Genomic DNA, 12,829 nt, shown 5'->3' with positions numbered 1-12,829 from the left:
CAAGATCTTAAAGAATGTTTAATGATTTTTTTGTCTTAGGAAGTATAATAAAAGTTATAGTTTTAATAATACTTGTTTCTATAGTCCATTCTGAAAAATTCTTTTCAGCATATCTTACTTAGACTTGTATAGGGTTAAAGGTAGATAATGCTAGCTGTGTACTGGTATCAACGGGACATATTTATATTGCTAAAAATCTGTAATTGTGTAACATTTGTTTGAGAGCATGTTTTCTTACTGTTATTAATGAGTTGAGAAAAGGTTTATTTTATAGGATTTTTACTGCTATGATTGGACTTATTTTTAGGCAGTGATTACTTTCTCAATTTATGAGACTAAAAATAAATTTTGCAGCTTGATTGAGGGAGAGGGTATGCTTTTAGCTTTTGGTTTATAAGTTCAGAGACATCTTTTTATATGTTAAAATAACTATACTACTTAATCCTCATAAGGATATTGTGGCATAATGTGTAAATCAAGCTCTGAATAAAAATCTGAATTTTACCTTTTGTTATGCAGTGGTCCAGACTGTTTGAAATTTAAATTATTTTAAGTCATTATCCTAAAATGAAACTTAGGTCTCCTAGTTCGATGTATGTTTTAAACATGGGCCCTATTTTTTTTTAGGGGGGGTGGGAGGGTTTTGTGAAGCTTTTCATTTTATTTACCAGTTACACTTATTTAAAAGTTACTTTAATCAGTTTTCTACCTTTATTTTTAAATAGAAAATTTTATTTTTATGGGTTCTCAGTTATTAAGATACAAACTTTTTTTGAAGAAGTAATACTTTGTTATGTAAACCTTGAATCTGGGAACTACTGATGTGATTAATTTTTATTTATTATTATCAGAAGTGTGTGTCTAATGTCCAAATGGACAGCAGAGAACTTGATCGAAGGAAGACCCTGCAAGTTACAATGCCTGTCAAACCCCCAAGTGATAATGATGAATTTGAAAAGCAAAGGACTGCTGCTATTGCAGAAGTTGCAAAGAGCAAAGAAGTAAGAAAACTAAATTATAATAAAATTTTCTTAATTCTTGTCATTCTATTTAAAAAGCAGTTAGCTAAGACTCATTACTGGTTTGAATAAAGAAAACTATTTCAATCTCACCGGTTTAAAAAATCCAATCTGAGCAACTAATTCATGAATTAAAATTTCTTATAGAAATCTAAAAATCAATAAATAACTAGAGAAAACACCTATTTCAAATAAGCAAGAAATTAAAAATAATTTTTAAAAAACATTTGGCTATTAGTAGTAAATGGGGTACGCACATGTATAAATACACATATTATCCAAAGGGAAAAAAAAAACCAGTTTTGACTATATATTACATAGATTTAAGGATGAAAACTGACAAAATTGTTAATCCTGAGCCTCTGATTTTTACCTACATTCTCAGTTGCTGAGGGGAAAATTATCCTTAAGAAGTGTCATCAAGTCCAACTAATAATAAGAAACCCTCTGCAGAAATATAAAGCATTGGGTTTAGCTGTTACACTGTTAAAAAGGAAGAAAAGGAAGAGGGAGAAAAGAAGGGTAGTTTGCTAGCAAGAGTAACTTAATGGACTTATCAAGAGGATTTAGAAAAAGAACATATGAGCAAAATGTGTAAGCTTAAGACTCCATAAGGTGCCAGGGCATTTTTCACTGATACATGGAGAAGGTCAAAAGTTCGTTGGATTTGTTACCGTATGTGAAAAGACAATAACAATATAAGTAATCTATTGAAATTCAAAGTTAAGGAGGAGACTCCTTGCATTTTGGTTCTTCCTGCAGCATGTCTCTCTATCATCAGTCTAATGTAGACACCAGAAGCAAAACCTCAAAGCATATCTGCTGACAACCTTGAATAGCTTACTTAAATTTTGTAACCTATTTTTGTTTGTCTATGAAAAGAAGGTAATAATGGTACCCAGTTTATGTGGTTATGGTGAGAATTAAAATTAATAATCTCTAAAACATTTTGAATATTACATGGCACAGATCACAATATTCCTTTGCTAAAAAGCTCTTTTTTTTAAAAATATATTTTATTGATTTTTTTACAGAGAGGAAGGGAGAGGGATAGAGAGTTAGAAATATCGATGAGAGAGAAACATCGATCAGCTGCCTCCCGCACACCCTCTACTGGGGATGTGTCTGCATCCAAGGTACATGCCCTTGACCGGAATCGAACCTGGGACCCTTCACTCCGCAGGCCGACGCTCTATCCACTGAGCCAAACTGGTCAGGGCGCTAAAAAGCTCTTAATCATGACTATTGCTATTCTTTAGTGTTTCCTCCATTCTAAAGCACATTTTAAAAAATCATTTTTAATATTTCTGAAATTAATACATCTTACACAGTTTACATGAAATATATTTCTTTTTCCAAAAAAGCTATTAAAATTATCGAGTTACAGAAGAGGATATGGGTGTATATCAATTTCTTAACATCTATAGGAAAATTGTTCTTTTGATTTACACTTTTTTCAAACAAACTTTTCTCCCCAAATTTTGGTTGATGTGTTTACTGCTTTCTATTTGCTAGAATATACTTAATGCACTGTAATATATTTCATTTTTTAAAGTCATAATTGATCATGTTATATTTTCCCATAAGTATTTGATAAGTAAAAAGCCATAGTTTTCTGAAGCAAACTTAAAACTCCTCAGTGTATATATGAAAGAGTTGATGGAGGCCTAAAACTTGCCCAAGGTTACCCTATTACAATTCTAGGACTAAACCTATGTACATTATAGTAGAAGATTATATCTACACCTATATATCTATGTATCTTTATATACATATAGTTATATTTAATCTGTCTGAACATAAAAATAACATAATATTGTAATTGTTCTGAAAATATGTTTCATGATCTTTTATTAAAACAGATAGTGGATTTGGTGGAATCTACCACAAATGATGAAGTGATGATTTTCATTCTTTTTTTCCTTCATTCAGCAAGTATATTTCAAGAACTTACTATATGCCAGGAAGTCTGTTTGTTTGTTTGTTTGTTTATTTATTCATATCTTTACCCAAGGATATGCCCACAGAGAGAGAGAGAGGGAGAGGGATAGGGAGAGGGAGGGAGAGAGACAGGGAGAAAGGGAGAAGAGAGAAACATTGATCCGTTGCCTGCCATGCAGCCTTTCAGTACATGGGGCGATGCTCCAACCAACTGAGCCACTGTGGATGGACACCAGAAAGTAATTTAAATGCTTAGGTTAAATCAATGAACAAATAGACAAAAGATCCCTGTCCTTATCAAGTTTATATTATAGTGAGGGTGACAAACTAATATATAATAAGTATATAAATTATATGGTAGGTTAGAAGTTGGTAAGTGCTATGGGAAAAAAAGGAAAAGTAGAGTAGGATGGAAAGTTTTTGGAGTGCCATTTGTATGGGGGAAGTACTATTTAAAATAAGATGGTCAGAAACAGAATTTTTTTAAAACATTTTTATTGATTTCAGAGAGGAAGGGAGGGGAGAGAGAGGTAGAAACATCAATGATGAGAGGGAATCACTGATTGGCTGCCTCCTGCAGTCCCCCTACTGGGGATCGAGCTGGCAACCTGAGCATGTGCCCTTGACCAGAATTGAACCGAACCCGGGACCCTTCAATTCACAGGCTGGTGCTCTATCCACTGAGCCAAACAAGCTAGGGCGAGAATTTTTGAAATTCTTGTGTCGTTTATGTACTAGTAAGGTCAGTGAATAATGTAAACATACTAAATAATTATATTGTAGATTTCCGTTTTAAATATAGTAGTTTGATTGGACCTCACTTTGGTGAGATTTGAGCCAAGACTTGAAAGAGAGAAAAAGAATTAGCTGTGTGGTTATATGAGAAGCTTATTCTAGAGAGAAGGAAAAGCTTTTGCAAAGGATCAAAAGCAGGAATATGTGTTCAACCAGTGGAAGCAGAGAGCAAAGGGACATGTAGTAGAATATAAAGTTGAGTGGTAATGGGGTTCTACATATGTAGGGCCCTGTAAGCCACCTTAAAGACATTAGCCTTTATTCAGAGAGAAATTAGGAGCCTCTGGAGGATTTTCAGCAACCACATCAGCTGACCTATATTTTAAAAGTCTATTTCTAGCTGCTGTGTTCAGAACAGATTGTCGATAAGGAAGATTAAAATCAGACACGTTAGGAAATTATTGAAGTAATCCAGGGGGAGAAAAATGATGGTGGTAGTTTGAATGAAGGTGGCAGCTATGTAGGTCATGCAAAGTGGTCAAGTCTGGAATTTTGACAGTAGAGTCATCAGGATTTCTGGCAGATTGCATGTGGCACATGAGAAAAGAAGCAATGTCATGAATAACTTTAAGGGTTTTGCCTTGAGAAATTGGCAGAGTAGAGTTGCTTACCTTGAATTGGAGAAGACTGGGATAGAACAAGTTAGGAGAAGTATCTGGTGTTTTGTTTTGAGCATATTAGTATTGAAGTATCTATCAGACATCTTCATGGTAACATTTAATAGACAGTGAGACAGAAGAGTGTAGTTTGAAATGGATTTAAGCATTCGAGAGTTATAGACATAAGGATGATATTTGAAATCATGAGGCAAACAAAATCATCAAAGGATTGAGTGCTGTTACGGAAGAGAAAAGGGTAAGGAATGAACGCTGTAGCATTTCAATCTTAGAGATTGGATGAAGAAGTTGAACCAGCCAAGGTATCACTGGTAAGATAAGATCAAAACAAGACAATGCAGAAATTGTATCATGGAGAAAGGAGTGTTGAACTTATCAAAGACTGTTGAAAAAGTCACGTAAAATGTTGCCTGAGAACTAATGTAGAATGGGGAAATCATTCATTCCCTGCACATTTTTCTTAACATTCATATAGATGGCGTAAAGATAAAGTATAAGTGTGCAGATATCAGTGTGGGTTGATATGGTGAAAATCTGTTTAAGTTCTTCAGTGATTATTTTAGTTATTTCAGTGAGGAAGTGAGAAAGGTAAACTGTGACAATGGGGGAGAAGATGTTGGAGGCTTGAGCAGTGAGGAGAACATGTAAAATAGTGGTCTAGATGACTGGGAGGGTGAATGGGCTAGGGAAATATAGTAGCATTGCTAGGCAACATTTAAGGCCTACTGAGTTTCATGATCTCACAGATGCCTGATTCACATAATATGGACAAAACGATGTGGCTAATAAAGGACATCAGTTGCCTTATGGGTAATGTTTAAGTTGTGATGTTTCTAGGTATTTACATGTTTAGTGAGTAACGACTGTTTTAAAACACTAAAAAGCAATACTGAAAATGATATTTATCCTATTCCTTCATCTATAAAATGGAAAGAAAATAGTAAGAAAATGTATCCAGAAGATGGGGCTATTTCACTGCCACCAAAAAGAAAAAATACCTTTGGAATTACAGAATTTAAATTCCAGAAATATATTTAATTTGGAACAGGTCAGGTTCCAGAGTTTTCAGGTAACCATATTTTAATAAATTAAACAAAACAGTAGTATTGCCATCTGTTATGAGTGTTTAATATGTGCCAGTTACTGAATTTATCACTCATGTCAATGAGTGGTAAATTTAATCCTCAAAATGTCCCAAACAGGCAGATTTTCTCATCCCTCTTTTAAGCATGAGAAATCTAAGGCTTATGGAAGGAGGAAGTTAAATGACTTGTCTGAGAATAGGAGTTAGGGAGTGGCTGAGCCAAGATTTAGTCCCACCATTGTCTAGCCCCAAAGCCTATGTTCTTAACTATACTACAAACGTTATCTTCCATTCTAATAAACTTTGTATCACGTTAATATAAACTCATATTTTTCTTTATGGTTATATAAGTAATGACTATCAGGACATTCCAGATCTGTTTTTGTTGGTTTTTTTTGCTGGGATTGCATAAACCAAAAATTGAATGAATCCAGTAATACATCTGTGGTTTTTTAAAGATGTGGTATATCAATACCTAATAGAGATATTTAACATGTTGTCCATTAATGCTTATCTAACATCATTTTTCTATTTTTCAGGTCCTATTTCTTTATATTTTTATCCGATACAAAATAATTTTTCAATGTTATATGAATTTATATCTAGCATGTTTTATTTTCTTACTGTAGTAAGTTTAAAACACATTTTTAAACTTACTACTGTAGTAAGTTTAAAACACATTTTTAAAGATTGATCACTATATCTAATAAAAGTCAAGTCTTGACAACTTCCTTTGAATCTATTAGCTTATAAAGATATTACATAACTAGATGTTTGATTTGATATTATACAAGTAATAATTGTGGGATACTTTTAAATTATGAATTAGTATCTTTCCAGATCAATGTTCTTTATGCTCTAGTTTTTCAGAATAGTTTTGAAAAAACATAAAATAAAATAAAATTTTCAAATTTGATTACACATATAATTTTTTCAAATAAGTCAGTAAAATAAGAACTATGGACTTCCAAATTTTCATACATAGGTGGTAAGACAGCATATGTAATTAATATAAATAATAAATTAGTAATGAAAGTTTTAAACCAGTGTTAAAATTTATATTTGTTTACTTTCTAAGATTATAGAAATATAGTATTGGATCATAGACATAATGTAACTGATTTCTAGACAGGTTTAGTGCCTTATTGAAGACTAGTAGCCTGGTGCACGAAATTCGTGCACATTAAAAGGGAATTAATTAGTGGAGATATTTTAATATTGCGATTTGCCCTTTCTCTATAATAGAAGTGTGAGAGATGAAAGGAAATTAGTAAAATGTATATGAAAATAATATATAAATTTATTAATAAACAGTAACAAAAGGATATTACAACAGAGGCATGATATAAAAATGACAAAAACATGACATGAAAACAAGAAAAACATGATATAAAAACAACATTGATGCAAAAAATGACTGATAAAGTGATTAAACTTATTCTAATATCTCCCTGTACACCACATTAAGAGTGAAAACACTTTCAGAGTGCTTGACTAATTTCCCTTGTGATGAAGTACTTAGAACTTTAGCTGTAACGTCACATGCTCTTCAAACTCGAGAGAAGGCAACATATAACTGACCATGTGCGAAAATGGGTTCAGGTAGGAATATGTCTACTCTGTCTAGAGTTTGTTCTTGTGATTTATTAATAGTCATCACAAATGCTGGCATCATGGGAAACCGTTGTCGAATCAATTTAAATGAGAGGCCAGTGTCAGATGGGAACAAATTAATTCTTGGAATCAGAGCAACCTCTCCCTCTGCAGATCCTGTTAATACTTCAGCTTCGATAATGTTAGGTCGTAATCTTTTGATAATAAATCTGGTACCATTACAAAGACCCCATTTACTATTGAGATTTCTCAATAGCATGATGATTGCACCCACTTTCAATTTTAATTCATGACATGGCATTCCCGAAGGAGTAATACTATTAAGAAATTCGATGGGAAAATTTTCCTTTTCAGCATCATCTGTGGGATCAATGGAATCATCACTCGAATATGTGTGAAAATCTTCATCAAGTATATCCAAAATTTCTTCATTTAAGTTTTGAACATGCTCATTTTTGGACAAAGAATTGCACATTTAGATAAAGTTTTAATATTATCTATAGATATAGTATTTCCAAAGGTAGCTTCAATAATAGATCCATTATAAATCATTTCACAGGGGATTTCAATAATATCCATTCCTAAATGAAAACTGCTATCAAGTTTGCCATCTCCAAGTTTTACTAACCATCCACTATAAGCAGAATCCTCTGATCTCATATTTGTTGTAAGAGACAACTTTCTGAAACATCCTCAAACATTGCAGTACTTTAAACTTGTTTGTACTATGGCCGATCACATAGCATGTGGTACAATACTGAGACATTGTCGAAAATCTCCTCCAAGAAGGAGAACTTTCCCACCAAATACAACATTCAAATTTCTCTTAGTAATCTGTCTATGGCGTTTATAGCATGACTGGATGCCATGGTGCATTCATCAATAATGAGAAGTTGGGCCTTTTTAATAGTTTTAGCAACTTCACTCTTTATATTAAGTCTAGAAATTGAAGTTTCATTTAATGGAATCGGTAATTTATATAGGGAATGAAAGGTGCTTCCACCAAGAAGTAAATTTGCAGCAATTCTTGTAGATGCTGTGGGTAAAACAGTACCACCATGACCTCTAATATAATGTATTAAAACTTTATACAGGATTCCTAGCTGGTAGGCCCCTGACAGCAAGCTGGCCACCTGTCGATTCCGTGAGGAATGGGACTCCCTTCTCCCTCCTGTCAGGGTCTGGGGTGCAGGTGAATGGGGTTCCTGGCTGGCAGGCCACTGACAGCAAGCTATGCAACAGCAGATTCTGTGAGGAATGGGGCTCCCTCCTCCATACTGTCAGGGTCTGGTTTGAAGGCCGGACTCAGTACTTCCACGCTCTGCTCCGAGGGTGGGTTCCTGCCTGAAACCTCGCCCTGAGGGAGGGTTCCTGCCTGAAACTTCACCCTGAGGGCAGGTTCCTGCCTGAAACCTCGCCCTGAGGGAGGGTTCCTGCCTGAAACCTCACCCTGAGGGCAGGTTCCTGCCTGAAACCTCGCCCTCTGGGAAACAGCTAGGGGAGGGCTTAGCCGTTTCCAAGACGACCCCTGCATTACTGACTTCCTTCCGCTTGGTCGTGCTTCTGGACGTGATGTTACACCCAGGGTTTTTATATAAGTAGGTAGCCTTGCCCTTTAACCCAGGCCATATGATATTAGTCAAGTATTTTACCCTAGAATTATTTTTGACATCTAATCTCCATAGTGCTTATTATTTTCTACTATATTATTATCTAAAGTCTATTCTGATGACTTGCCTTGGAGACTTAAAGATTATAGTTATGTAATTATTTTATTGCCTTGCGTGGACTTATGGAAAAAAGAAGTTATGGCTAGTAGGTATTTATTTAAAAAGGACTAGCTAACATTTGATTTTTTTATGTAAAACAATGAAAACTATTTCAGTTTTACTAGATACTTTTAGTTGTAGCTTAGTCTTTAGGACTATTTTCAAATGCTATTAACCTACATCTCTGTTATCTTTCTCTTACCTAAAGACCAAGACATTTGGAGGAGGTGGTGGTAGTGCAAGAAGTAATCTCAATATGAGTGCTGCTGGTAACCGAAATAGAGAAATTTTACAGAAAGAAAAGCCAACCAAATCAGAGGGGAAACATGAAGCTGTCTATAGAGAACTGGTAAGGCTAAAGAACCAACACAAAGTTAATCTTTTCTTTCTTTAATAGCCTTGATGATTTTTTTGTTCTTTCTCATAACCATCACTGGCTTTGTTCAATGTATTATGGATAGATGTTATAACTCTAGCAGGCTTTCATTAAGTTTTACAATTAACTCATGGAAAATGTGGGTTGTTTGAAAAATAACTTACTTAAAACTTTCATTTGATTTTAATTTATAATGTCTGAATAACATCTTTGGGAATGTTTTGATAAAAACTATCAAATTAAATAGAAGACACTCAATGGAAATAATATCCTAAAAGTTGATGCATCAAAAACATAGTTATCTGCCCTTTTCTACCTTTTCCCACATCTTCATCTTTTCTCAAATTTTGTCTAAAGTGATTTTGTTTTGTTTTGATTTGCTGTTTGGAAAAAATATATTGCAATAAATTCATGTATATTATGGACTCCAGGAGGATAAACTCAAAGAGAGTCACAGCAAGACACATTATAATCAAGTTGTTGAAAGCTCAAGACAAAGAGAAAAATCTTGAAAGCAGTGAAAAAGAAACAACTCATCAAGAACAGGGAATCTCAATAAGATTAACAGCCAATTTCTCACTAGAAACTATGGAAGCATGAAAGCACTGGGATGATATCCTATCTAATAAAAGAGAAACATGGTAATTAGCCATACCTCCACTACCCTTCCCATTGGCTAATCAGGGCGATATGCAAATTAACTGCCAGCCAAGATGGCGGCCGACAGCCAGGCAGCTTGAAGCATACATGAGGCTTGCTTGCTTCAGTGATGGAGGACTCCAATGTTCCCGCCTGCTGCTGCCAGCCTCTGAGCTTGAAGTTTGAAACATTGTTACAAATACAGAAGCTAAACAAAACCTCAGAAACCTGCTTTCAGCCAGCTGGGATCTCAGAGCTGGAGTTGAAACAGTGTTTCGATTATAGAACCCAAACAAACCAGATACCTGCTTTCAGCAGCAGAGGCATCAGAGCTGGAGCCAAGCCTCAGAGCTAAAGCTGGCTCAGAATAAAAAAAAAAAGAAAAAAAGGAGCGGTTGGGAGCTTCAGTCACCCGCCAGCCTGAAAACAGTCCTCAGCCCCTCATCCAGACTGGCCAGGCACCCCAGTAGGGACCCCCACCCTGAAAGGTGTGTGACCAGCTGCAAACAGCCATCATCCCCTCATCCAGGCTGGCCAGGCACTCCAGTGGGAACCCCACCCTGATCCAGGACACCCTTCAGGGCAAACCAGCCGGCCCCCACCCGTGCACCAGGCCTCTATCCTATATAGTAAAAGGGTAATATGCCTCCCAGCACCGGAATCAGCGGAGACGCAAGGCCTCCTGGCACCGGGATCAGCGTGACAGGGGGCAGTGCCCAAACCCCCTGATCGCCCTGCGGCTCTGTGTGTGACAGGGGGCGGGGCCACAACCTCCCTATCCGCCCTGCTCTGTTCCTGACAGGGGAAGGCACCCCAACCCCCTGATCAGCCCTGCTCTGGGCCTCATAGGGGGGAGCTCCCCAACCCCCTGATCACCCTGTGGCTCTGTGTGTGACAGGGTGCAGCGCCCCAACCCCCTGATCGGCCCTGCTCTGTGTGTGACAGGGTGTGGTGCCCCAACCTCCCCCCCACCCCACGGGCCCTGCTCTGTGGGTGGTAGAGGGCGGTGCCCCAACCGCTCCCCACGGGCCCTGCTCTGTGTGTGATGGGGTAGAGCCATAACCTCCCCATCGGCCCTGCCCTGAGTGTGACAGGGGGCGGTGCCCCAACTCCCCTATTGGCCCTACTCTGTGAGTGATGGGGAAGCTCCTCAACCCCCTGATCTGCCCTGCTCTGTGCATGACAGGGGGCAGCTCCCCAACCCCCTGATCGACCCTGCTCTGTGCATGACAGGGTATGGAGCCCCAACCCCCCTGATGGGCCCTGCTCTGTGAGTGACGGGGGCAGCGCCCCAACCCCCTGATTGGCCCTCCTCTGTGCGTGACGGGGTGGCGCTGCAACCTCCCCATTGACCCTGCCTTGAGTGTGACAGGGGGCGGTGCCCCAACCCCCCAATCGGCCCTACCCTGAGCGTGACTGAGGGTGGCATCGCAACCTCCCAATCCGCCCTGCTCTGTGCTTGACAGGGGGCAGCGCCCCAACTCCCCAATCGGCCCTGCTCTGAGCCCGACCAGGGGCTGCACCTAGGGATTGGGCCTGCCCTCTGCCACCTGGGAGCAGGCCTAAGCCAGCAGGTCGTTATCTCCCAAGGGGTCCCAGTCTGCGAGAGGGCACAGGCCAGCCTGAGGGACCCCTCCTCCCCCCCGAGAGCACAAATTTTTGAGCACCGGGCCTCTAGTCCTAATATATAAAAACTCAGAGTCCATAATGACTGAGTAAACACCGGAAGTCAGTCTTGCAGTCAGTGCTGGGTCGCTGTGGTGACCCAGCACTTACTGCTGCGGTGCTGGTGCGGCGACCCAGCACTGACTGCCAAGGGGGCTGCGGATCAGGCCCAGAGAAAGACCCGGAGAGAGAGGCAGCTGTTGATCAGCCATTGCCTCTCTCTTTCTCTCCGGGCTTTGTCAGCAGCCATGCCTCTGTTTCTCTGCGGGCCTCTGCGGGGGCTGCTGATCCGCCCTGCCTCTCTGATCAGACCCGGAGATATGCCTGGAGATGCTGACTAGCATAGGAACCGACCAATCAGAACCAAATCTGGGTGAACTATGAGGAGCCAATGGCTGCCTAGAGGCGGAGCTTTTGATGCTGACTGGCATAGAAACCGACCAATTAGAACCAAATTGGCTAGCAGGGGAGGGCAGTTGGGGTCAAGATCAGGCCTGCAGGAGAGAGCTGTTGGGGGCTAGATCAGGTCGGAAGGGGAGGGCAGTAAAGGGTGATCAGGCAGGCAGAGGCAGTTAGGGGCGGTCAGGCCAGCAGGGGAGAGCATTTGTGGGTGAGATCAAGCTGGCAGAAGAGGGCAGTTGGGGCAACCAGGCTGGCAGGCGAGGGCAGTTGGAGGCGAGATCAGGATGGCAGGGGAGGGCCATTAGGGGCGAGATCAGGCTGGCAGGGGAGGGCAGATAGGGGCAGTTGGGGGTGATCAGGCCGGCAGGGGAGAACCATTAGGGGCTATCAGGCAGGTAGGGGAAGGCAGTTGGGGGCAAGACCATGTTGGCAGGGGAGGGCAGTTAGGTGTGATCAGGCAGGCAGAGGCAGTTGGGGCGAGATCAGGCCGGCAGGGGAGAGCAGTTAGGGGCAATCAGGCAGGCAGGCAGAGGCAGTTAGGGGTGATTAGGCAGGCAGGCAGGTGAGTGGTTAGGAGCCAGCGGTCCTAGGTTGCAAGAGGGATGTCCGACTGCCAGTTTAGGCCCAATCCCACAGGCCTAAACCGGCAGTCGGACATCCCTCAAAGGGTCCCCGATTGGAGAGGGTTCAGGCTGGGCTGAGGGAACCCCGCCCCCCCCCCCCCACACACACACAAATTTCATGCACCGGGCCACTAGTATTGAAAATAATGAAAGAAAAACTTAACCAAAATTTCTATATCCAGGAAAACTATTAAATAAAAATGAAGGAGAACATTAAATAACTTAAAATACTGTTATAAATTTGTACGTGAATTATTCTCATAACCAAGTATCAAATTATTTTGT

General features: G+C 39.7%; 1 protein-coding gene across 10 annotated transcripts in view; it reads left to right on the top strand.

Annotated features, from left to right (window-relative positions):
• The window catches only part of TDRD3 (tudor domain containing 3), a 203,792-nt gene that overhangs the window by 115,030 nt on the left and 75,933 nt on the right, over positions 1–12,829 (top strand). For all 10 annotated transcript variants that reach the window (XR_004965809.1, XR_004965810.1, XM_036297580.1 and 7 more), the window contains exons 7-8: positions 852–1,001; positions 9,048–9,188. Coding sequence is in view for 8 of the 10 variants with exons in the window: in XM_036297580.1 (XP_036153473.1) it covers positions 852–1,001; positions 9,048–9,188 (291 nt within the window). In the remaining 2 variants the exon portion in view is untranslated. The remainder of the gene's footprint in view (positions 1–851; positions 1,002–9,047; positions 9,189–12,829) is intronic.

The sequence above is a fragment of the Myotis myotis genome, unplaced genomic scaffold (genome assembly GCF_014108235.1).
Source record: "Myotis myotis isolate mMyoMyo1 unplaced genomic scaffold, mMyoMyo1.p scaffold_m19_p_3, whole genome shotgun sequence".
In the NCBI taxonomy this organism is placed as follows: Eukaryota; Metazoa; Chordata; class Mammalia; order Chiroptera; family Vespertilionidae; genus Myotis; species Myotis myotis.
Note: the sequence above shows the minus strand (reverse complement) of the source record. Positions and strands in the feature narration are given on the sequence as shown.